Source organism: Panicum hallii, chromosome 2, assembly GCF_002211085.1.
Source record: "Panicum hallii strain FIL2 chromosome 2, PHallii_v3.1, whole genome shotgun sequence".
NCBI classification, from domain to species: domain Eukaryota; kingdom Viridiplantae; phylum Streptophyta; class Magnoliopsida; order Poales; family Poaceae; genus Panicum; species Panicum hallii.
Genome location: NC_038043.1, coordinates 33,898,246 through 33,922,440, shown reverse-complemented (window position 1 = coordinate 33,922,440; position 24,195 = coordinate 33,898,246). Strand labels below are relative to the sequence as shown.

General features: G+C 44.6%; 1 protein-coding gene across 2 annotated transcripts; it reads right to left on the bottom strand.

Moving 5' to 3' along the window:
- Nucleotides 1-1,755: 1,755 nt before the first annotated feature.
- Nucleotides 1,756-15,630, bottom strand: LOC112883429 (protein ENHANCED DOWNY MILDEW 2-like). Of its 2 annotated transcripts, none has more exons than XM_025948722.1 (19): nucleotides 15,389-15,630; nucleotides 14,771-15,291; nucleotides 14,584-14,680; nucleotides 14,088-14,135; nucleotides 13,842-14,002; nucleotides 13,006-13,102; nucleotides 12,820-12,915; nucleotides 10,336-10,583; nucleotides 10,097-10,180; nucleotides 9,556-10,014; nucleotides 9,116-9,257; nucleotides 8,926-9,027; nucleotides 8,153-8,245; nucleotides 7,145-7,186; nucleotides 4,620-4,730; nucleotides 4,267-4,338; nucleotides 4,071-4,189; nucleotides 3,900-3,963; nucleotides 1,756-3,811 (listed from the first exon to the last, which is right to left on the bottom strand). In XM_025948722.1, the coding sequence occupies exons 2-19, from the start codon at nucleotides 15,199-15,201 to the stop codon at nucleotides 2,150-2,152; spliced, it is 4,128 nt and encodes a 1,375-aa protein (XP_025804507.1). In that variant the 5' UTR covers nucleotides 15,202-15,291; nucleotides 15,389-15,630; the 3' UTR covers nucleotides 1,756-2,149. The 2 variants fall into 2 exon arrangements, with proteins under 2 accessions (XP_025804507.1, XP_025804508.1); XM_025948723.1 differs by having other exon boundaries at nucleotides 14,771-15,249.
- Between the last annotated feature and the right edge of the window lie 8,565 nt (nucleotides 15,631-24,195).

The following is a 24,195-nucleotide window of genomic DNA, read 5'->3' as shown; positions in this document are numbered from 1 at the left end:
CTTCTTAAGATAATTCATTCCCTAATGTAATCGCCAAGCTAGTTGTGTTTAAGGCTACGGCTCAGGCTTGGGAAGGCATCGAAGAACCCAAATCTAGTATCCTAGAGTAGCCATAGCAGTAGGATGGCCTCCATAGCGGATCTGTATCTGAACTGATCTTGTGGATCTGGTGAATTATTGCTGCTGTTGCTCTTGAACTTGGGGCGTGTTTGGATCCTACCGCAGAAGGGTAAAAGGGAAAAAAGTTACTTTTTTTTCCATTAGGACCAAACACTCCCTGTCAAAAAGGAAAGAGCGAGAGCAGGTAGCAAAATAGCAAAACAAACAGCAAGCGCCCGATCCCGCATCCCGACCCCGCGCCTCGGCCTCCGCCCCCGCCGCCCGACCCCGCGCCTCCGCCCCCGCCGCTCATCGTCTCGCTCTCGCTCTCGCTCGTCTGTGTCTCTCTGTCTCTCTCGCGCGTACTGAGCAGTTGCCATCCCCCGCAGGCCGCAGTACTCCCTGTCCCCATCCCTCCCTCCCCCCCCCCCCCCAGGGTCCCCTAGCCTCCTAGTCCGAGGCGGCGCAAGGTGGCGGAGGAGCAGCCGAGCAGTCGTGGTGCTCGTCCGCCGCACCACCGCGAGGCTCTCCGCCAGCCCGGGCGCGCGACGCGGCGACCGCACGCGCACCCGCGGCGGCAGCATCCGCCCGGAGATGGACGACGACGACGACCTCCGCCCGCCGCTCACGCTGAGGCGCCGGCTGCTGCTACGGCGCCGCCGGCGTCGCCTCGCCCGCGCCGGCGCCCCCGCGGCGTCCGTCGCGTCTGAAGGCGCCGCGGCAGACGCGGCGCGCGCGGGGGAGCCGGCGAGGGAGAAGGGGATCAGGCGGCCCAGCGGCGGGAGCTCGCGGTCCCCGCCGAGAGAGCAGTGCCTGCGGAGGTGCTGGCACTGCTGGCGCGCGGCCGCGTCGTCGGCATTGTCGTTCCCGACCGACAGCCGCGGCGGCACGACGTCGGGCGGGGAGCGGCGCGGCGGCGGGCTGTAGGGCCGGCCCGGCGCGGCCATCGCCGGGCTCTGGCTGGTGCGCTTGGGGAGGCACGACGGGAACGGGGGAGCCCCGGCCGCGGCCGCGCCGTTCTTGCACGCAGACGACGCGGACGCGAAAGGCTTCTCCTTCCCCGTGACCTTGGCGAGCCACGAGAGAGGGGAGAAGGAGAAGGCCCTGCCCTTGCCCTGCTTGCTCCCTCGCTCGCCTTCATCCCCCTGCACGCCTTGCGCAGCCGACGCCGCGTGCTGCTTCCGGATCCCCCATCTCATGGCTGCAAAGCTAGTAGTTCTTGCTACTGAGCTCGGTGGAGGCGCAGGGAGAGATTGGAAGAGAGGGGGTGGGGGAGGCGGCGGCGGTGGGACGCTGGATCCAGCGCCATTGCTGTTTGGATCCAACCAGCAAAAAGCAAAAGGATAAAATTTTTGCTATTCGGATCCAAACACTTCTAATGGCAAAACTTTTACCACTTTTGGCAAATGGTAAAAATTTTGCCCTTTTGTTGGTTGGATCCAAACAGCAGCTTGCTCATTTTGTCAGTCTTTCCTTCTCGATTCCTCCTTCAGTTCGCCTGATCCTCGCACAATTAGACAGAGATCACTCAAAAAAGAATTTACGCACAACGTTCTCGCAAACATTGTTGAGAGTCTTGCGATATTATGCAACACAGATTCGCAAGCTCGTTGAATGCCTGGCACGAGCCGTAGGGCAGCACGTAAAAACGCCACGAGCCAATAACAAGCACCGAGCATAAACTAGTGATATATACAAATAAAGCCTGTGCAGGCCTTCTGAAGTTTTGCCTGCACTTCAGTCGTTCGTTCTGTGCAGATGGCACCACGCATTACATATCATAGATTCACATTTTTGGACCCAACTGGCTGATGCTGTCAATATAGACCAAGAAGCATTTACAACAGGCATTCCACGTCCCCCAAGAACACTATTATAATGTGAAACAGACTGCTAAAAAAGATTTCTAATCGTGAGTGATTAAACAAGGCGGTAGTTTGCACCTTCTGTACAATCAGTATTACCATGCCTTGAATGAAAAGGACTGCCAAAAGGCATGTCAGCAGATCGTTAAAGGCTGCATATCCTTCATTACCTCAAACTCTAGTTATTAGTTCTGCGGCCAGCCACCACCATAAGAGCCAGGTCGTCCGAATGGGTACTGCTGAGGCAAGGAGCTCTCCGGTCTTGTGTTGTTTCTTCCGTCTAGGGAGGGAGCATATTTATCCATAACGGAACGCTGTGGCCCACTTGGACCTGAGAGCCCGTGCGCATACTTGTCCATTACCGAGTCTCGTTGTAAGCCTGCACCCGAGAGACCGAAAGAGGGAGTCGATGAAGCAGGCTGGCTAAATCTAGCACCAAAGGATCCATGGGAGTATGTTGCCGACAGGCAATCAGCACCAGTTCCATCATGCATACTTAGATAACTTCGTGAGCCTGTGGTTGGCGGTATCCTACTAGCCTGGCGACTGTCACCAATCTGGCCATCATATCTCATGCCCTGTCCTTGCGTAGTCACATCAGCAACTAGGCTCCTCCCAGCCACATCAGCAACTAGGCTCCTCCCAGAAGTAGTAGTATTCAAATATTCTGAGCTCGGACGCCTGTACAAGCTGCCATCATCTCTAGACTGCATGCTGTACAGTCTGGCTGGCGCAGGAAAATAGGGCCTGGTTACTTCGTCAATGCTGGAGCCCCTCATCCTTGAGCTATTGTCAATGTCGGCAAACTTGAGTGCATCAAAGTATTCATCATTGTTTGCTGAATAACTTTCCTTATAAGTAGGCCTATTTAGCATAGGGTCATCTTTCGAGGGACAGTAACTATCTGGGTGGACTATCCTATGAGAAGGGTGTTCAGTTGGTAAAGCAGGGGAATAGCTCCTGGATTTACTTCGAGCATTATTGCTGTCAGGGGATGAGATACTCATGTCAGAATCCCCTCCATCCATGGACTTGATGTTCAGCATCCCTGCTGCTGTTTGCTCATAGTTGTGCCGAGCACTCTTGATTTCCTCTCCACGAGAATTTCTTCTATTTCCATAGCAAGCACCTCTGTGTTCATTCTGAATACTATCTTTCCTAGGAATAGCAACTTTTGTTTCCTCATATGCACCTTCCACTTGCTTTTCAGGAGGGAGGCTCTCTACATAATCAGGTGGCCACTTCCTTCTGTTATCAGGTCTGCTTTCATAACTACCATTCTCTCTGTCTTTTCCTGGGATAACTTTGCTGGTAGGTTCAGTTTGTTTCTTAACTGGAAGGTTATCTGACATATTGGCCTCTTTCACATTGACTGCAATCTTCCCTAGAGGTCGTCTCTTCTCTTCAGATCTATCTTGCTTCTTACCAGTATGGTCATCAGGTAGATTGGCCTCTCTGTCATGGCATGCAGTCTTGTCTGTCTCTCTCTCTTTCCCTGACCTAGACTCCCGTTTGTTGGTAGCCTCAGCTTGTTTCCTCACCACCAAATCTTCCGATAGATTATCCTCTTTGGTATAGCAAGATTCCTTTCCTGTAATATCTTTTCCTTTCCCTGATCTAGCTTTTATTATGTCAGAAGATTCGGCTTCTTCCCTTGCACGGTCATCTGATGGATAGTCAGCATGGCAAGCTATTTTCCCCTTGCTGGTGTGACTATGCTCTTTAGCTATTTTCATGTGCTTCTTTGTCCAATCAGGACGACTCCACAAGTAGAGGGGTGGTGCAGATGCATTCCACCCTTCAACTGTTTTATCATTATGATCCACAGAACCAGGCAAATAGAATGCCTGCCAATTACAAGAAAGATGTTAGGCCAAAACAACTAGAGAACGAAAAGGCTATCGAGTTTCAATAAAATGCATCAAATTTTGTTACCTTCCCAGCAAGACATTCACTGTCCTCCCAAATTAAATCATAAGGGATCCTCTTTTGATCTAACCTGGATACCCAGACAATGAAAGCACAAAGGAAACACAAATTTCCCAAAAGGAAATGTGAGACGGAGATGTCAACAAAATATTCTGCAGACAGGAATATGGTGCATACCTTTTAGTTTCTTTAGGGACAATTAGTACAACGAGCTTAGGCTTGAAAGACAATGCTTTGTCGATAAATTTGTTTGCAAGACTTGCTTTGACCCCAAATGGAGGATTAAGCCCCATAATCTAATGAAGAAACAATGAAAAGTTTAACTACTTAAGATACTCTAAATTGTGTTTAATAAAGTCCAATTAGAACATACTAGTTGAGATCCACAGGGCAGCTCGTTCGGCTTGACAGTCATCCAATCTCTCTTTTCAAAGCCGAAGTGATTCTGCAATGTAGAAAGCACATACAAGTTACATGAAGCCTGAAACTTTAAAGAACTAAGCATGATCAACAGTTAAGCCTGAAACCTTTTAAACTGCGACTTTGAATGGATAGTCAGTAAAGGTTGGTCATGAAATAATAACAAAGATGACCAATGGCAGTGCATCAATTTTAAAGTTCCATTTGATTAAAAAAAAAGTAATGACATCTGATTGGATCACTGAAACAATGATTTAAAAGGAAAATCAAACAAAGAAGAAAGGATTCAAATGTCTTAAGTTTCACCTTTGGTTGGATAAGATCATAGTTCTTAAAATGGCACATCTTCAGAACTTCGTCAAGTTTTTCTTTCATCAGCTGGCAGAAATCGTTTGCACCACAGCAGAAATCCACTATCTGCAAGATCATTGGAGTTTAAGATGATCATAACCTTGTGCAACAAACAACGTTGGAACCAGTTTTACTGGCATTCATAAAGGAAACCCCCATACTACAAAATATTTATACAAAGCAACTTCAGGCAATAACTTCGTCAAGAACCTTCAGTTTCACTCCTGGCTTTCTTATAAAAATGTTCAATATTATTTGTAGCAACTGATAAGCATAAGAACAATAGTTGTAATATAATTGACCTCTATAATGATATGTCAAATGTATAATCCATGTTAACATGCATTGATACCTCAGCTCCACTACAATCATTCATAGGCATAGGATATACAAAATAACGGGTCAAGAACATGGGGCATACCAGTACCGCTATTTTTTTTTTGTTACATTAAAGGTCCTTTTTCTCTATCGAGGATTTGTTTAGAGTTTTTGAAACAGCTAATAAGTACTTCAAAGGATGACAATACTAAATCGAAAAGTTTACTTCCGCGATCAGTAGCGCTCCACAATCAACACGTGACCACACGATAATGACTCAGGGAAGAGTGATTCGCCTAGATTATTTTGTGCACAACTAGGCTGAATGGTGGGCTATGTGAGCACATGAGGGGGGTATTTTGGCACCGAAGCGAGCAGAATTGAATAGGTACATTCCATTTGCACTACTGAATAATATCATGAGCGCTAAAAAAAATCAGTTCCATATTAGAATGTTTTAGATACACATGATAGGCACTTGCTAGTTACACATGATAGTATTAGCATCTTATGTACGATTACCAATGAATTACCCACACGAGTTGCCACAAATATAATTTTAACTAACATGGTTACCCTAGTTGATGTGTTTCTACAGAATCTCCACATAAGTTACTACAGTGTATTCAAGTTGCTACCACACTGTAACTTGCTATAAACATGCACCAAAATTGTTACTGTACACTTACTATACATTGTTATCCGCATCAATTACCAATGAAAAAAACATTAAAGTTGTTACATGATACTCCATGTAACCTGATACCAAACCGTCACTAAAGCTGGCACATGGCCCTCACGCAAAAATGCTACAGCAAGTTAGAATTTGAATTTGGAACATAACACAAGCTCTATATAATTTGTTATAAACAATGTTCAAAAAGGCGCTAGGCGGTTTCTAGGCGGTGACCCATCGCCTAGAGCCTAGGCGAGCCAGTGTTCCAAGGCGGTTTGCTAGGCGGTGCTGTACGTTGCAATACACATCAATTATATCTCTAAAAGAAAAGGAAAACTGGAGACCAGTGGGCCTAAAGTTGAATAGAGAGCCCATCAAACCAGCCCAACCCGGATCTCAACCCCCACCTAGACCTAGCTCCCACCTTATCCATTCGATTCCTCCCCACCTCTGCGTCCACTCGCCGCCTCCTCTGCCCAGGCCGCCCACCTGCCCACCCGCGCCGCTGCCTCCACTGCGCAGGCCACCGTTCCTCCTCCGTGCCTGCCCCTGCCTCCTCCACCGCGCACCCACCCCTACCTCCTCCTCCTCCGCCGCCACCACCCGTACCCTGCTTCCTCCTCCTCCGCCGGCGCCCGTCCCCTACCTCCTCCTCCACCGGCGCCCGTCCCCTGCCTCCTCCTCCGCCACGCCCATCCCTACCTCAGCCTCCGCCACAGGCCGCCTAGGGGACCGCCTACCCCCTAGGCCAGACGGAAACCCCTCGCCTAGCGCTTCACCGCGCCTAGAACCGCCTTTTTGAACATTGGTTATAAAAAATATTAGCTGAAGTTGCTACCAAGTCATAGTAAATTCTAAAGCTTAGTAAAATCTGTACTTCAAAATCATAGTAAAGTTTAAGCTATTATACAGTCTATACATAATTTGGTGCCTGATATTCATTTAAGTTGATACACAATTCTTACGTAAGTTGTTATCAAATAATAAAATGAATAATAGAAGTGTTCTTGTTGATACTGGGGAAGGCAATGGGAGCCTGTTTTATGGACAAGTTATATGGTGGAAGACTATCGGAAAAAGACATGTTTATAAAACCATGGTGTTGTCGAACAGGAAGGCAGGAGTCAGGGCAATAAATCTATGGAGTTCAATAAATTAGGGAAGCCATCGGCCCATCACCCATCATATCTGTTATAGGCGGGGCAGAAAAGGAATAAGAAATGAGGAAATAAAAGGAGATCACGGGAAAGAAAAAAAAAGAGAGGGAAGTTATGACTCAACAAAAGAGGGAAGGAAGAGGAAGGAAATTGCGATTTGACCAAAAAGGCTGGCCGGGAAGGCAGGACGGTGTGTGTGTGTGTGGGTGGGGGGGGGGGCGGAGGGGTGAGCTAGCTCCCAGCGCAACTTGTCACCCATTGTCGATGTCTATACTAGATAATGATACATGATACACAATGTGCTGCTCATACTAAGAAAAGAAACATACCGTGTCACCAGGTTCTACATACCAGTGAAGTTTATCAACAATCTGTAAGAAGAACCAAGCAAGTTAATGATGAAGATGGAATAATATAATAAATATTCAAGGGGGTGACTATGGTACACACACCATATTATAGATAATAAAAATCCATAACTTCCCCCTCCTCCCATCTCACACCTCCATCATCTATCATTGGCATAATCCCACCCATTTCTCCTCTCCAATACAGCTCCACGTCCCTCTAACATTGCCATAATCCCACCCATTTCTCCTCTCATCACTATATTCTGCAGGTGCATTTTAGAACAAGTTTTTTCCTGCTACTTTTCTTTTTGAAGTATGTTTTCCTTTCGACCTCCACATTTTTCTGTGATTGAACTTTATGCACTAGTTTTTTTAATGGGTTGCATTCTTGAGATGTTTCAAAAACTTGCTTAAGTGATTAAGTTAGATATGAACATAACTTGGGCAGTCGAATTATTCAGTCAGCAGAAATAACAGATAACAGTTCATAGAGGTTATGAATGGGAGCAATTAAATACAAAGACAATTTAGCCTCTTCTTCCATAGTTTTCTCTCATTTCAATTTTTTCACATCTGCCCACTCCTTACTTTACTTGTATAATGAACAGTGGAAATGTGTACAAAGTGCATAGACAAACACAAGTACCACATTCATATTCTTATTCCAAGGTCTGCAGATTATGTTTTCTACAATGATAGCACTTCTCATAAAGTGCACATGATCCAAATTCAAGAGAGGCAGAAAGCAAACCCAAACTGTTAAATACATTAAGGTATGTGTTTCAAGGATCCGTCACAATCAAGAATTATAACAGTGATTTGTTTTGAAAGGTTCAAAAAAATCTCAAGCTTGTCGCTCAAGTAAATTTCAATATCTCACAAGATGTATAAAATTTTACAGTTTAAAAAGTGATATAATCAACTTTTTCATATTCAACCACATAACTATACATGCTATCTCAACATAATATGTGGATTTCAATATACCTCAACAAGCTTTTCCACCTTCGTAAAATGTCGACCAAAAGAACTGTATCGTGTGCCATGAATGAAAGGTGATATATATACTCTGAACTTACTCTGGCAAGAGAAGAAAAAATATAAGTTAGTGAATTGATTGGCTACTAACTTAGTCAGAGAATATGTTGCTGCAAACTACGCAAAGAGAATGCTACAATGAAGAGGAGAAATTTTTGATCGCAACATAAGTCCATTTATTACAACCATTACTGAAATCTGTTCAACCATGTCTCCAATGAGAAAGAACAGGTTCATAAGGTTTCTTCCATTTCCGTTAAAATAGAAAAGGACAAACTTACAACTTGCCATCCACATACCACGTACTAACATTGGGAAGACAACATTTAGCTAAAATAGATATATTAATGATGACGACGACTGTAATAATGAAATAACAAGCCAAGAACTGATTGAAACATAAGGACAATACCTATTAACATGGAAAAATGAACAATTTCAGCGCATTTCTTGCAAATTTACTTCAAGTACACAGAAAGAGTACGGAAAAAAATTCAAAGTAGGAACGGCAGTACTGCAGTACATGTCACAAAAAAAACAGAACCAAAAGGTGGATAAATATATATTACTCCCTATATTCTCAAATATATGACGTTTAGAGCAAATATATGATGTGTACAACAAATATATGATGTTTAGGACAAGCAAATTAGTTCATCTGAACTAATTTGCTCGTCCTAAACTTCATATATTTAAGGACGGAGATAGTAGCATTTACTTACATGCCATTTTGCAAGCTGTCTCAAAACATCAGGTTCACATACAGCTTTAGCATCATTGATATTACCTCCATTTTCCAGTTTTTTTAAAGCTGCTCCAACAGCCTAAAAACCATCCTCAAGATGTCAATAAAAAGAATGGCCAGCACAAAATTATAATTTGCAATTATTTTATGATGAAAATATAAAGCACCTGAACAGAACGCTCGATCTTGCCCTGCGCAATTTTGTCTACCTGTCTGCCAGAGTATACATGAGTTGATGGCACACTGCACTTTCTTGTAACATCTTTCAGTGTCAATTTAGAGGCTTCATTTCCCAGTATGGCAATGACTCTGCAAGTGAAAGGTCTCATTTAACATTGCGTGGAGTTCAGACATTGTTTCATCATCTAATATAAATGCACATACATGAAACTAAGATAAGAAAATAATAAAAAACATTTAATCATTGTACACTAATCCTAAAACAGGAGAGCAATCTGTGACAAGATAAACAAACAAAATTTCAAGGCCCTGACCAGGTCTGGCAGTCTTGTAGGGAACTAATGCAGGCTCATAAATTTTGGACACATAGTCGTATAACATGTGAACTAGAGACTTCATTCCCCAAGTATATAACCAAGTGACTCACCTCTTTTCAGCTTCACTATCCACTATAGGAAATGAACTCAGCGGAATCTTCCTTGTAGCAGATGAAGGCGAAACTACCAACTCTTGTTCTTGCTCTTTTACAGGTTTTGGACTGCTTACAGAAGGATCCTTGGCCACACGTGGTTCTGGCTGTATTTTCTCTTTCAACAACTTTGCTTTTTTCTTTTCAGGTTTGGAAACAAGGTCCTTGGCATAACTCTTCATAGAAACTTCTCTTCTGCTTTGTTCGGTTAGTTCGCTTTTTTGAACATGGACCATGCATTTCATTTTCCCAGTATCTTCCGAAGGTTGATCAAGAACTGCCTCATTGAAAGTCCTCTTTTTCTTCTTAACTAGCAACTTATCTCCCTTGTTAAAAAACTGAGCTGGTTTTTCAACTTTTGGAAACTTTATATGATCCCTGACTGGTGTATCAATTTCACTATCAATCTCATGGTCCCTGTAAAAGTTTATGAGAACCTGAGAAGTTAATGGTCTGAGCAATGTATACATCGAATTTAACAACTGATAAGGTTACATACAGGCAGTATATCAAAATTCTTTTTGATAACTCCCAAGCCCGTGTGATGATATCCTCCTCTTCAATATCTTGAAAGGAAATTTCTCTGCAAAATAATTCCATGTATGAGAAATAAGAGAATATATACTCCACTCCGAAATGTAAGAGGTTTACTTAGGAAAAAACTAAAATCTCTTACATTTTGGAATGGAGTAAGTAATAAAATTAAAATAAGATAGAGTGCAAGTCCAGTAATACCACCTTGGCAAACACTTTCGATGATATGACTTCGGACAGCGTCGGCAAACAGCAAATTGCAAAGGCTCTTGTGTTCTATCCTCCAAACCTTTACAACGAAAGCACCAGTGAATGGGGCATGTAAATGAAAATCCTTCCGATATCTTGTTCTCCAATTCTGTGGCTTCATTTCTGTTGTTAGGGTGAAGTCGCTTCGCAACACATTTGGGGTGGTAAAAGTGTCCGCATGTAGCATTGTTACATAGAAATACCTGAATGGTGAAACAATTAGAAAATCACAGGAGCAGAACACGCATTGAAATTTGAAGAGCAATGAGTGATCTGCAGTGGTGGTTCATGAGATGCAGTGATGCACTTCCTAACTGCTAGAATAATAACATTACTCGATTTGGAATGTTCACCAGGAAAAAGAAATTAATTTCTTATTGCTTAATGTCCAAACTCACTGCTGTAGTGCCGTCAGCTTATCAAAGGTCAGCATAAGGACCAATATGCCATTCAATAAAATCAGCAATGAACACATTTATTTTAAAAATGCTACAACATGTTCTGCCCAATTTAAAAAAGATTTTTTCTTCCAACAGCTCAATTTTGCAAAGCATTTGGATTTGATTTTTGTTCCATAAGACATGGCTTTAGTTTCACTAACAAAACCCCATCCAGAACTCTTAGAAGCTCCTGAAATTTTCAAATAAACCAACTGTTGTGTGTCTGGATTTAGATTAAGGATTTTAGGTGACCTGGGGGGAAACAGGTGATAGTTGGTGGCTAGCATTGGAGTCAGCTGCGCGAGGAAGTGGCGGTGGTGAGAGGCAGAATGTGGCAGAGGGAAGGAGGGAAAGAAGGCTTGACAGCTACAATGGCTGTTCCTTTAATTCCTTTAATGGTAACACGAACTACGGACTTATAGTTGTTGCTGGGCTCCCTAACATGAGGGTTCTAGACTTCCCTAACCCTAGAGATAGAGTTCGTATTTAGAGCTAACCTTCCTGACTGACTCTTCCAACATGGCGACTAAGTAACTTCTGAAGCCAGGCTTTTTGAGATGCAGTTGCCCTAATGAGCTCTTGGCTGGGCTGACCAATCCCAGCCCCTAACACAGACAAAGAAAATAGTAGCTGGTGTATGCCTTGTTGCTTAAAAGGTTTCAGAGCAACGAATGCTGGAGCTTGACGCGGGTGCTGAGATTGAAGGAGACGATGTCGAGCCTGCACAATGGAGCTTGATCCCAACTGAAATGTTGTGCCGGTTCCTCTGACAGATATTGTTGTAGATCAGCACCTCTAGTTGCTGTAAGGCAAGGGCTGGAACCAGGGCTTCTAAGTTCAAACAGTGGTGATGTTTTATCCTGGTCCTGCTAAGCTGCAGTATTGTGTGGATTTTTATAGCCCCAAGGATGCAGAGTTGGAAGCTGGTATAGTCTGAATTTGGCCCCATCTCAGCTAAATGAGCAAGATGAGCACAAGAGCCTATGTTCATGCCACCCACAAGGGAAACTTTGTAACTGTAAATATGCCCGCAGGCACTTAAAATAGGGACATGCCAGCTACATCACAATATTGACCCATGATTGATAAGATAAATGAGAAAATTGCCAGCATCAGCATTGGTGTCAAATGGCCCAACTACAGAGTAGCCATAGCTCGACTTTTTGCAATTCTCCATATCATTTCAGAAAATCAATTAGAAAACATTGCTAGCCTTATAGTGTAGTCCTAGGTGAAAAGAGTTAGTTTTATAGCAACTCAGCCTAAAACTGTAACTCAGTAACTGTACAAGAATCTTTACAGCTTCATTGTGTTGTAATATGATAAAATCAGGATGTGTCAGCAAGGAGAAGCACACAACTGTGAAACGAAAACTAGAGAAGCTGCTGTAGTGGAGCTGGCTAGTCTCCTTGGGAAAGAGCTAGCGGACCAGGGCTCGAATCCTGGTTCCTCACATTTGCTCATGTGGGCATTTATTACCTTTCGGTAGCCTAGACGGAAGCTAATGAAAACCATTACAATTAAAAGATTAGCGCCCTAAAGTCATAACAATCATTTTTGTAGGGATTCTGAATAGACCTGGCATAAATTAGGGTGCTTGTGAGAAGAACTAAAACAGATGTTGCATCGAGGCAACGCCCACGATTTTGATGTAGTGAAAAGAAAGGCAGGCCAGGCATACCCATTTCCCCATCTTATGTGGTGTACATGGCATTCCAGCACAATGGAGAATTGAGAGTTATTGTAAAAAAAAGGCAAAATCATACCCAGTGATCCACTTATTAGTCCAAGTTTTGTTGCATAATCCCTCAATCCCTACATGCAAGACTCGAGGAAACACCTGACATCCCTTCACATCCCATCCCTTGGATATAGACTATTACCACAGATCCTTGCAGGTCTAAAACTGGTGAAAAAATTTGTGGGTGCTTCAACTAAGACCCCGGCTTGTGAAAATGTTTATGCATAGATCCCTTTCTTTTTTGCAATGCCAACATACCTTAATTGCATCTCCATCTGAAGGCTCCAACACTCCACATATAAAACATTGGTGCTGCTTATACTCACAGTTCTTGCACAGGAATATTTTCATCGCCTACAAAATAGAAAGACATTTCAATATAGAAAATTATAACAAGAAATTCAAGCCCTTAATCTTATCATCACTCAGAGGTTTAGCAGACACCTCAACTTGTGCCTCGGTGTATCCAAGGGTATCACAATAGGAGTCTTCACCACTTCCTTTTTTTGCATGAAAGGAGCGCATACATGGGCCATCACAGCTAATGGAAAAATGAAACAAGTAGACCAAAGAAAGAAAAATATTAGAATATTGACAATAGATGGCTAGAAGATTGATAAGCATAAGTTGAAAACAGCTAAAGTAGATTAAGAAGAACTTAGACAACAGGAAAAAACATCATAATATTGACCCTGTATATAAGAACAAACACTAATTGCAGGGAACATATAAAACCAGATTTCGCAAAGTGGTTTCATGCAATTTAATAACAATAAGAGAGACTACAAATTTATAACACAATCACATAAGAAATTTCATTTATTCAAAAGGCTTTTTCAAGGGAAAAAAACACAAGCAATAAAATAACCATCATTACATTCCATGAATGTTGTGACCAAGCTTCCAGTGGGTGCATGTGTCACCAGCTGACCAGCAGTAGTCAAACAGGGGCTTAGAGCTAGAGAAACCTAGATTGAATTTAGATAGCAACTTTGATGGGAGAACTTGTTTGATTAACCAAAGCTGCACGGCATCTAATTTATAAATAGAAGCTAGATGCCTGTACCTTTGACATCTACTTTCATGGACCTTCTTCATGAACAACTTCTACGGGCTTATAAACCAGGTCTAATAGATCTGAATATAGTAATATCGTGTGTGTGACTGTTGAATCGAAGACATGAACAACTAAGAGCTAACTGAACATCAAACTTCCAAGATTCTCAAGGAAACAGAAGATTTTCATGTAGCTACTCAATCTTATCAAGGATTGCACCCACCATAATATGTCCCCTCCATTGTCACAAATGGCACATATCGAATCAAACAAATCTTCATCCTCTTCATCAGATTCATTATTAGCATCCTCAGTGACTATCTCATCTATGTCGTCATCATCAGCAATGAACGGCTGCTTAATCTCAATATTAACGGCACCAACCTAGTTGAAATTATATTAAGAGAAGCAATTAATTTGTGATTAATGTCTCTTTAAAAACTTTCAAGAAAATGTAAAACCAGCATACCTCACTGATATTTTGCCTAGATCGTCCTTCAACAAATACTCGCAAAATCTGCCAATCATCACAGAAAAACCTTTCTAATAATCATCATAACATTACCTTACAAATAACATCAATCAAACACAATAAAAAGCTGTAACAATCACTTAGATTAATTAGAGAGTTAGAGGAAAAGAAAGGCCCCATGGTTGGGATGATGTTCAACTCAATCCATTTACAGGTCATTATCATCTAAGATTATAAGCATGACAAAGCAACATCAAACAATGGCAATCCACAGACACTACCATTCTAATTGTACAAGAACGACAGCTAAAAGATCTCAGACATTCCAAGAAAGTTATAATCTTAGATATGTTGTTTATTGCAAAACTAAGTAGAATAGTAACATAATGCAGGTCATGGCAAGTCTGAGTATCCAGTTAAACCCTCATAAGCGTGATTATGCAGCTAACCCCTCATCAGTGAGAATTGCTGACAACAAGGACAAGAGAAATACCTCTGATTTTGCTAAGACAGGATCTTTCTCTGCAAAATGCTTCATCAGTGAGCGGTGGTTCCTGAAGTCAACCACTGAGGGTCTAACATGAAACTTGCTGCAGAAGAACAAGTCAGCTCTGTAAGCCTCAAAGAGTTCACCGCCTAACAAAAGGACTAACACAACATAGAGCATGCAAGGAAAGTACTCGAAAACTTTTCGAAGGTGACTCCACAAGTTCTTTTCTGGCTCATCAGGCTTCCTCCTGAGGAAATGCAGCATCTGTGCCGTGATCAGCACATTCCTGATCGTCTCCTCGTAGCTGTTCTTGGGCTTCACCAGGCGTATCCACCCATTACGATCTACGGCAAGCACCGCAATCTCAGGCTGCCTACCCTCAAGAACCAGCCTCCAGGCCACCACCTCCCTGTATACTATGACGCCCGGGTCTGATGTCCCCCACAGCACCAGCCTCTTCTTGCATTCAGGAACATCTTTGGTTTCGTCGTGCCCGAGCGGCAGGGTGGAGAAGCAGGCAGGGTGATTCTGGGAGTCAACAAGGTGGTAGTTCTCCACCGCGCTAACCTGCGGCTCAGCGTCGTCGTCGTCGGACATCAACATGGCGGCCGCTGCTGCCATGTTCTGTGCGGCCTCAGGTCAGCGTCCCCAAATTTCTTGGAGAATCAACTGCCGCACCATGCGGAGATTAGCGGAGAAATCGGCAACCGACTAGTGGGTCGGTAGAGAAAGAGGGAAGATGAGAATTTGTTTCGTTGGGGGTACAAACCCCAGATTCTTAAAGAGAGCTAGGGTTCTTCCTCCTTACCGATAAGAGGGATTGATCCCGGGACCGGACGAACCTCCACCACACGGTGATCAGGGAGTCAGGTGGAGGGCGAAGGCGAGGAGGTCCGCGGCGACGGCGCGCACTAGCTAGGAGGCTCCTCCGGGGTAGCGTGCAGGCGTGCGGTCGTTGGTGGCTGGGGGTCGGGTTTCGCCGGCACGGGCGCGGCGCTGCTGAGAAGCGGTGAAAGAAGGGTTGGAGCTTGGATGGAGGTCTTGCTGCCGGGCCGGTTCTGGGCCGGATCGGGGCTTAAGGGTGCGTTTGGTTCGGCTGTGAGCTGTGAAAAAGCTGCTGTGGAAAAGCTGCTGTGAAAAAGCTGCTGTGAGAAAGCTGCTGTGAAAAAGCTGAACGCCGTTTGGTTCAATCTGCTGTGAAACTGTGAATTGCTGTAAAATGTCCGTAATGCCCCTGAGATCCTGATATGTTGTATATATATGTAAAAAGAGCGTAATGATGTAAATTTTGCATTGGCGACATATTTTTCACGAAATTATATTACATATATAAATAAGTGCATTGTTAATTTCAAAAGAGTTGTGAGCTACATAGCAATCTCATATTCCCCTTGCATTTTCTATTGAAGCAGCTATCCTATCACGAATTGTGTTCATAGTAACTTCATTATCTCTCTCTATCTCACGACCATCATCTTGAGTTTGTTCCTCAACATTTGATGCTCGTGGCATATACTCCTCATCTGCGTCACACCTCTCAAACTCCTTATCACGCAACTGACTATCACGAATGAAATTGTGTAGCGCAAAACACACTATAATGATCTCTTTCTGCCGGTCAGCTGAGAAACTCGGCATAGCTTTCAATATGCGCCATTTTTGCTTGAGAACTCCAAATGCTCGCTCAATGACATTGCGGAGAGAGGAGTGCAAAAAGTTGAATAACTCATGCTTTCCTTGCGGTGGACGTCCACGACGATGACGAAATTCTGGTATATGGTACGTAGTCCCCTTAAAAGGTGCAAGATATCCAGTTCGATTTGGATAACCAGAGTCAACAAGATAGTATTTATCTGAAAATAAAAAAATAAGTTAGCATTGTACAAAATGATGATGAAAGTGTATAAGAGACAATTTACCTTTAGGAGGTACAGGAAATGAAGGAAAGTTTGCCAATGCATGGTTAAGGATCCGTGTATCATGGGCAGAACCCGCCCATCCAGCAACCACAAATGTGAATCTCATATCAAAGTCGCATATGGCAAGTACATTTTGTGATGTATATCCATGACGACAAGTGTAGTTAATTACCTCATCAACCGGAACAATAACCGGAATATGTGATCCATCTATTGCACCAATAGCATCCTTGAAATGAGGCCAGAAACGAGGTTCTTTTAACTTATCATGTTCATTGCTAAATGTTGGATCCTTCGGTGCGATGTTGTGTTTTGCTAGTTTAAGTAAACACTTCAATACCTCCTTAAATTTCATATGAACTGTCCATGTTGACCGGACAAAACGGTTTTCAGCTTGGGAAAATGACTGAGGCCCTCCAATAATCCATAAGAACATTGCTAATGATTCCATTGATGTAACATTTCTAGAGGATTTCAAACCATATGAAGACACCAATAAATCATGAAGAGCCATAAAAACCTCTGTACTCATCCGAAACATCTTGTAAAAGTATCTTGGACGGTTGAAGCACTTCATGACCCAATCATAACCAGATTCCGAATCTTCCATTGCTCTATATTCAGCTTTATTAGCATACCGGTCATTGTAAAGATCAGCCAGATTTCCAAGAATCGCAGCATGTTGAGATAAATCATTTAGTGAAAGAAGAGACTGCTGCCCTTTTCTAGCCAGCTCTTCCATATTCGCATCCATCTACATAAAGAAAGTAAATTGTTCAAAAAATGCAAGAAAATTTTATTAAACATACACGGGAAAAAATAGTTCCACCATACACTACAAATCTGGTTCCAACATACATAACAGAACTGGTTCCAACTTAAAAAAAACACTGGTTCCAACATACAAGACAATTGTTCGAACATACGAGAACGTAAGCAAATAAAAGGTTCAAACACAAGAGAAATTGATCTATGTGCCCTTCTTGAACTCGTGCTCCCTCTCAATCAAATCAAGCCTTCCTTCGTTTGTTTCAAGCGCACCAAAAAACTCTCTAAACTCAGGCTTCATGAGGCATAAATGAACAGTGTGCATCAAAGCAGTTTTTTCCTGAATCCCACAATCCTTCACCATTCTCATGCATTCTGCAATAGTTGGAAGCTGCTGCGTTTGGAAACGCTACACACGTTATCGGAAGCTGCTGCGTTTGGAAACGCTGAGGTGCGTTTGCGGTCGTTTGGTTCGGATTGTGCGTTGAAAACGCAAACGCAGGCCCCAAACGCCCAACCAAACGCAGTCTTAGATGAGATGAAGTGAGAGTGAGAGAGGGCTTGAACAGTTGAATTGCAGTACGAGAACAACGAGAGGTCAGGGTGCATTTTCTAGCTAGACTCAGGGATGAAGTACGTGCTGCGGTCAGCCCGAGGTAAAGATGAGTGATGGTGGATGTCACACCCGATTTATAAGAACATAAATCGAGCAATCATATATGCGCCAGGATCAAGTCACGCATATATATAACAGATTATCAAGATATCACAACACATGTCACGAATAAAAGCGTATAAATTATAAAATGAATATCTTTATTACAACTGAATCAAGAATCAGTTCAAGAAATACGGAAGCGTAAAATGAATACATAAAGAACTGGGCACCACAGGGACGTCGACTGCGAGACAAACGCCTAGAAGTCGTCGAAGCCGCTGATGTAGTCCTCCACGTTGCCGGGCACTGAGCAGCAGTCGAAGATATCCGAAATAGAACAGAAGAGTAGAGAGGCAAGTGTGAGTACAAACTAGTACTCAACAAGTATAACACAAACTATGAGGCTCTAGGCTAGCTGACTCAACTGCATTAGCTTTTAGTCTTGGCAAATTTTATTAAAGCTAATTACTACAAGTAGATGAATTACCATAAACCCAATTGCATAATAAATTAATCAATATTAATTAAGAACTACCGAGAACCCACCAAACCACAACCACCCGGGGAATCTCCCTAATCAAAGGTTGATAACCCCACTAATCAAAAGGATGATCTGGGCCGCTCATGACTGTGAGCACAGCTGATATATCAGTTTTACACTCTCGAGAGGTTGCACAACTTTACCCACAAGTCGTGAGCTACGCTAGTTGTTCATCACACTTCCTTAGGTGAGATGGCTAGCAAGCACACTACGAGACCGTTACAAAGGATCACATTGGTAAGGTGTAACCGCTAAGGATTCTGGATCAGCAACGATGGGGCCCACCTCCGGGGGTACAAGACACACAACACAGACCAAGCCGAAGGAGCAGGGACCATTGAAGCTTACCACCCCTCTCGCCCACGCAGGTAAGTTACTCCCGAACCAACACGACCTAATTAGTAAGTCAAGACCGTCCCATTCCAGTCTTGTGGTTGCGCGGTTGTCCCAGGTTGTCGCTCTATGAACCGGTCCTTATGGAGAGTGGCCAACCAAGCACTAAGCACCGTGCTGGCCCCCTAAACCATGCTTCTATCAAAAACATATTTTTAAGGATGCACAAACCACTCAAGCACACAGCACAGAGGGTCGGCTCCAGAATTAAGTTGCATAAGATCATTAACAAATTAATTAAAAAGGACCAAGTGTGTTATAGCGCAGCAACCTAGCACAACTAACCAAAATGCAACCCAAAGGATATATATAAAGGATATAAAGAGGCTAGGAAAGTCCTTATAGGCATACAGTATTAAAATGCAGAATGAAATTGTATTTAAAAGTGATAGGATGTTCATGTTATACTTGCCTTCCTCGTACTCTCCCGGCTGCTGCTCGAACTGCTCGGAAGACGGCTGCTCCTGGTACTGCTCCGGTGGCTCGACGTCTATTCACGATCGTAACAGCAATACATGGGCCACACATGCACACACATGCAAACAATAGCAAAATATAAGAAATAGTACACCAATACAATAGAACAGCACATAAAACTGGCCTAGAACTATTCTACGCGTTACAACGATCGCGTGGATATAAAGAACACCTAAAACGGAGCTAAAACGCGAAAACTACGCTTAAAACAAGATCTAGGGACCTATTTGCGAGAAAAACAGGAAAACCAGGGGCTTCTGGACAAAAACTGAAGACTTAAACGTAATTAAAGGATAGACACGGGGCTAGCGCGTGAAAACACTGGATATGGACTGCGGGTTCAAAAATACAGGAAGCTCAGGGGTCTAAACGAGAAGAAAAGGACCTAACCGTAATTATTTTTGAACTACGGGTGGACTGCGGGTTGATTCCAAGGAAACTCAGGGGCTCTTTAACAAAACTGCCACGGCTGAAGGGGTACGCGGCTTCTAATAAGGGCGGTTGGATCTAAATCGAACGGTTCGGACGCATTCCGGTTCGGACGGTCCGATCTGAACAGAGGGGTCCGGACGGTCCGATCTGGATCGGACTGGTCCGATCTGATGGGCTCGCGGGGACGGCGGTTATGCACGGCGGCTCGGGCAAAGGGCAACGCCGGCGAGCGGTGTTCTGGCGCTACGGTTAGCTAATGCCTACGACTTCTGGTGCAAAAGGACCAGGGGTAGGAGGCGAGGCTCACCGAGGGCTGTGGAGGCCGGAGACGCGACGGAGTGAGGAAGACGACGACGTCCGGCGGCGGAGAGGATCGAGCTTCCGCGGGGAGGGGTGATGCCGAGGTGACCGGGGTCCTTGGCTGGCGTAGATCGGCTCCGGGGACTCCTGTGGAGGTGGTCAGAGGGTCAAAATGGGTCGGGATGCAACGACTGCGAGGAATTCCGATGGCGGAGCAGCTCACCGGAGAAGGTTTCCTCGGAAAATTCGGTCGATGCCGAGGCGTAGGGCTTCGATGCTGGCCTCTTGGAGCTTCGGGATGGCGAGGGGAAGCTTTTGCGAGTGATGTGGTGGTCCGGGGTGCAACGGAATGGCCGGTCGACGGTGAGGCCGAGGCGTCTGCGCGGCGGAGGAAAAAAAGGCGGCAGCGCTGGGGTCTCCAGGGTTGCAGGGCTGGGGTTAGGGTTCTGGGTACCAGGGCGCAGGGGGTTCCCTTTTGTAGGGCGGCGGCGCTGCCCTGGGCGTGCGGGCCCGGATAAGGAAGCTCGCCGGAGATCTCGGGGGAAGTTGAGCGCCGGGGAAGAAGGAGGAGAGGGGGAAGGGGCCGACAGGTGGGGTCAGGCTGAGGGAATGACTGAGAAAGGAAAGGAACGACTGAGAAAGGAAAGGAATGACTGAGAAAGGAAAGGAATTACTGAGAAAGGAAGGAATGACAGAGAAAGGAAAGGAATTACTGAGAAAGGAAGGAATGACTGAGAAAGGAAAGGAATTACTGAGAAAGGAAGGAATGACTGACCTACTTTCCTGCTTCTTCCCTTTTCTTTATCAACCCAACTCAATTCTATTTGAATTCAACTCAAATTTGAATTCAACTCATATGCACTCAACCAAAAACAACTTATGCACCAGCATGAATGCACAAACATGTTGAACCTAAAATAAATTTTAATTCTTTGTGTTATAAAATTACTTTAAATGCGAGATAAATTAAGGAAAACTCCGGAAATTTTATTTGAGCCCAAAATAAACTCATTAAATTTAAAGAAATTACCTCAGGGTGTTACAAACCTACCCCCCTTACAGGAATCTCGTCCCGAGATTCGGATAGGCTAGCTAGCGAAGAGATCGGGATATGTCTTTCTCTGCTCATCTTCTCGCTCCCAAATAACCTCATCCTCCGTGTGATGACTCCACTGAACACGGCACATCTTGATCTTCTTGTTTCTGGTAACTCTCTCAGACGTCTCCAGAATTTTCACCGGATGCTCGATATAGGTCAGATCCTCCTGCACATCTAACCCTTCTATCGGTGCTTGCTCTTCTGGCACCCTCAAGCACTTCTTCAGCTGAGACACGTGGAACACATCGTGCACTCCTGAGAGATTGAGAGGCAACTCCAAACGATATGCCACCTCACCTTTCCGTTCCAACACCTTGAACGGGCCAATGTATCGAGGGGCTAGCTTCCCTCGTACATTAAACCTGCGGATTCCCCTCATCGGCGAGACCTTCAGGTATACATGGTCACCCACTGCGAAGGTCAAATCTCGGCGACGCACATCCGCGTAGCTCTTCTGACGAGTCTGAGCGACCCTCAGATTCTCTCTCACCTGCTGCACCAGCTGTTCGGCCTCCTCAACAATATCCGGACCGAATACCTGCCTCTCACCAATCTGATCCCAATACAGCGGAGTTCTGCACTTCCGACCATACAGGGCCTCGAAAGGAGACTTCTTCAGACTGGCCTGATAACTGTTGTTATACGAAAACTCTGCATACGGCAGGCATTTATCCCAGCTGGTACCATACTGAATAGCACAGGCTCGAAGCATATCCTCCAGCACTTGGTTGGTCCTTTCCGTCTGCCCATCTGTCTGAGGATGATAAGCGGTACTGAAGCGCAGCTTCGTATCCAACGAATCATGCAACTGCTCCCAGAACCGCGAAGTGAACTGAGATCCTCGATCAGATATAATCTTCTTAGGAACACCATGCAGACAGACAATCCTGGAGATGTACAACTCTGCGAGTCTAGCACCGGAGTAAGTGGTGTTCACCGGAATGAAATGAGCAACCTTCATCAACCGATCCACTACTACCCATATAGAGTTGTACCCTTTCTGAGTACGAGGCAATCCAACAATGAAGTCCATAGTGATTTCCTCCCATTTCCACTCTGGAATCTTCAATGGCTGCAATAACCCTGCTGGCCTCTAATGCTCTGCCTTGACACGCTGGCAAGTGTCACAGATAGACACGTACTCCGCAACGGAACGCTTCATTCCATACCACCAGAATCGTTCCTTCAGGTCATAATACATCTTCGTGCTGCCTGGATGAATAGAATATGCTGTATCATGAGCCTCACTCAGAATCAACTTTCTGAGGCCATTCACGTCCGGCACACATATACGACCCTTGTACCACAAGGTACCCTGATCATCCTCTCTGAAATGCGGCGCCTTGCCAATCTTGAGCAATTCACGAATCTCCTACAGCTTTTGATCTTCCTTCTGATGCTGCCTGATCTCCGCCTCTAGAGTGGGTTCTGCCTCGAATGATGTACCCGAGGTGTGATGCAAGAAACCCAGACTCAACTGCTCAAACTCCTCGCATAACTCCTGAGGCATCTGAAAAGCCACGGCCATGTTAATATAGCTCTTCCTACTCAGAGCATCTGCTACAACATTGGCCTTGCCCGGATGATAGTGAATCTCCAGGTCGTAATACTTGACCAATTCTAGCCATCTTCGCTGCCGCATGTTCAGCTCACTCTGAGTGAAAATATACTTGAGGCTCTTGTGATCGGTGTAAATGTCACACCTCTGCCCAAACAAGTAATGCCTCCATATCTTCAGAGCATGCACAACTGCGGCTAACTCCAGATCATGAGTGGGATAATTCAGCTCGTGCCGGCGCAACTGCCGCGAAGCATAAGCTATCACTCTGCCTTCCTGCATCAGGACGCAACCAAGACCATCCCTCGAAGCATCACAATATACTGTGAACCTCTTGCTCTGGTCTGGCAGAGTAAGGACTGGCACCGTAGTCAGCCTCTTCTTCAGCTCTTCGAAGGCTTTCTGACGCTCATCAGTCCAACAGAAATCCACACCCTTCTCTAACAAGGAAGTCAAAGGCTTCGCAATCTTAGAGAAATTCTAACAAGGAAGTCAAAGGCTTCGCAATCTTGGAGAAATTCTCAATGAACCTCCGATAATATCCTGCTAAGCCCAGAAAAGAGCGGACCTCCTTCACTGTCTGCGGTACAACCCAGTCAAGCACATCCTTCACCTTCCCGGGGTCCATAGCAATACCTCCCTTGGAGATAACATGACCGAGGAATGGAACCTCGTCAATCCAGAACTCGCACTTGCTGAGCTTGGCATACAACTTGTGCTCTCTGAGCCTCTGCAACACAAGCCTCAGATGCTTTCCATGCTCTGCTTCTGACTTGGAATATATCAGGATATCATCAATGAATATCACCACAAAGGTGTCTAGATAATCCATGAAAACCTTGTTCATCAGATGCATGAAGAAAGCCGGAGCATTGGTCAAGCCAAAGGACATGACCGTATACTCGTATAGCCCATACTTGCAAGTGAATGCCGTCTTCGGAATATCCTCAGGACGAATCTTCAGCTGATGATAACCCGAACGCAGATCAATCTTCGAGAATACACAAGCACCCTGAAGCTGATCAAAAAGATCCTCAATACGGAGCAACGGATGCTTGTTCTTGATAGTGACTGCATTCAGATCCCGATAATCGACGCACATTCTCTTCGCGCCATCCTTCTTCTCTACGAGCAATACAGGAAAAGCCCAAGGAGAGAAACTGCGACGGATATAACCCTTAGCTAGCAACTCGTCGACAGTCTTCTTAACCTCCTCATGCTCGACAGGTGCCATACGATAGGGCCGCTTAGCAATAGGAGCTGTGCCAGGCAAGAGATGAATAGAAAACTCAATGTCGCGATCAGGCGGCATACCTGGCAAATCATCCGGAAAGACATCCGGGAATTCAGACACCACGCGAATACCATCCGTGGGTCTAGCCTCCATCTGATGAAGAAATTCAGAAGGCTCTGTAGCTCCAACAGTGACCTCCTGACCATCCGGTGCTGACAGAAGAACAGTCCTCTGAG

What these genes read in the sequence shown, in the direction of transcription:
- LOC112883429 (XM_025948722.1), bottom strand. Translation starts at nt 15,201, where the DNA reads ATGGCAGCAGCGGCCGCCATGTTGATGTCCGACGACGACGACGCTGAG. An exon ending in CAGATGGAGATGCAATTAAG is followed by an intron (nt 10,584 to 12,819) that starts GTATGTTGGCAT and finishes TTCACCATTCAG; the next exon opens with GTATTTCTATGTAACAATGC. An exon ending in TGCCCTGTGGATCTCAACTA is followed by an intron (nt 4,190 to 4,266) that starts GTATGTTCTAAT and finishes TTTCTTCATTAG; the next exon opens with ATTATGGGGCTTAATCCTCC.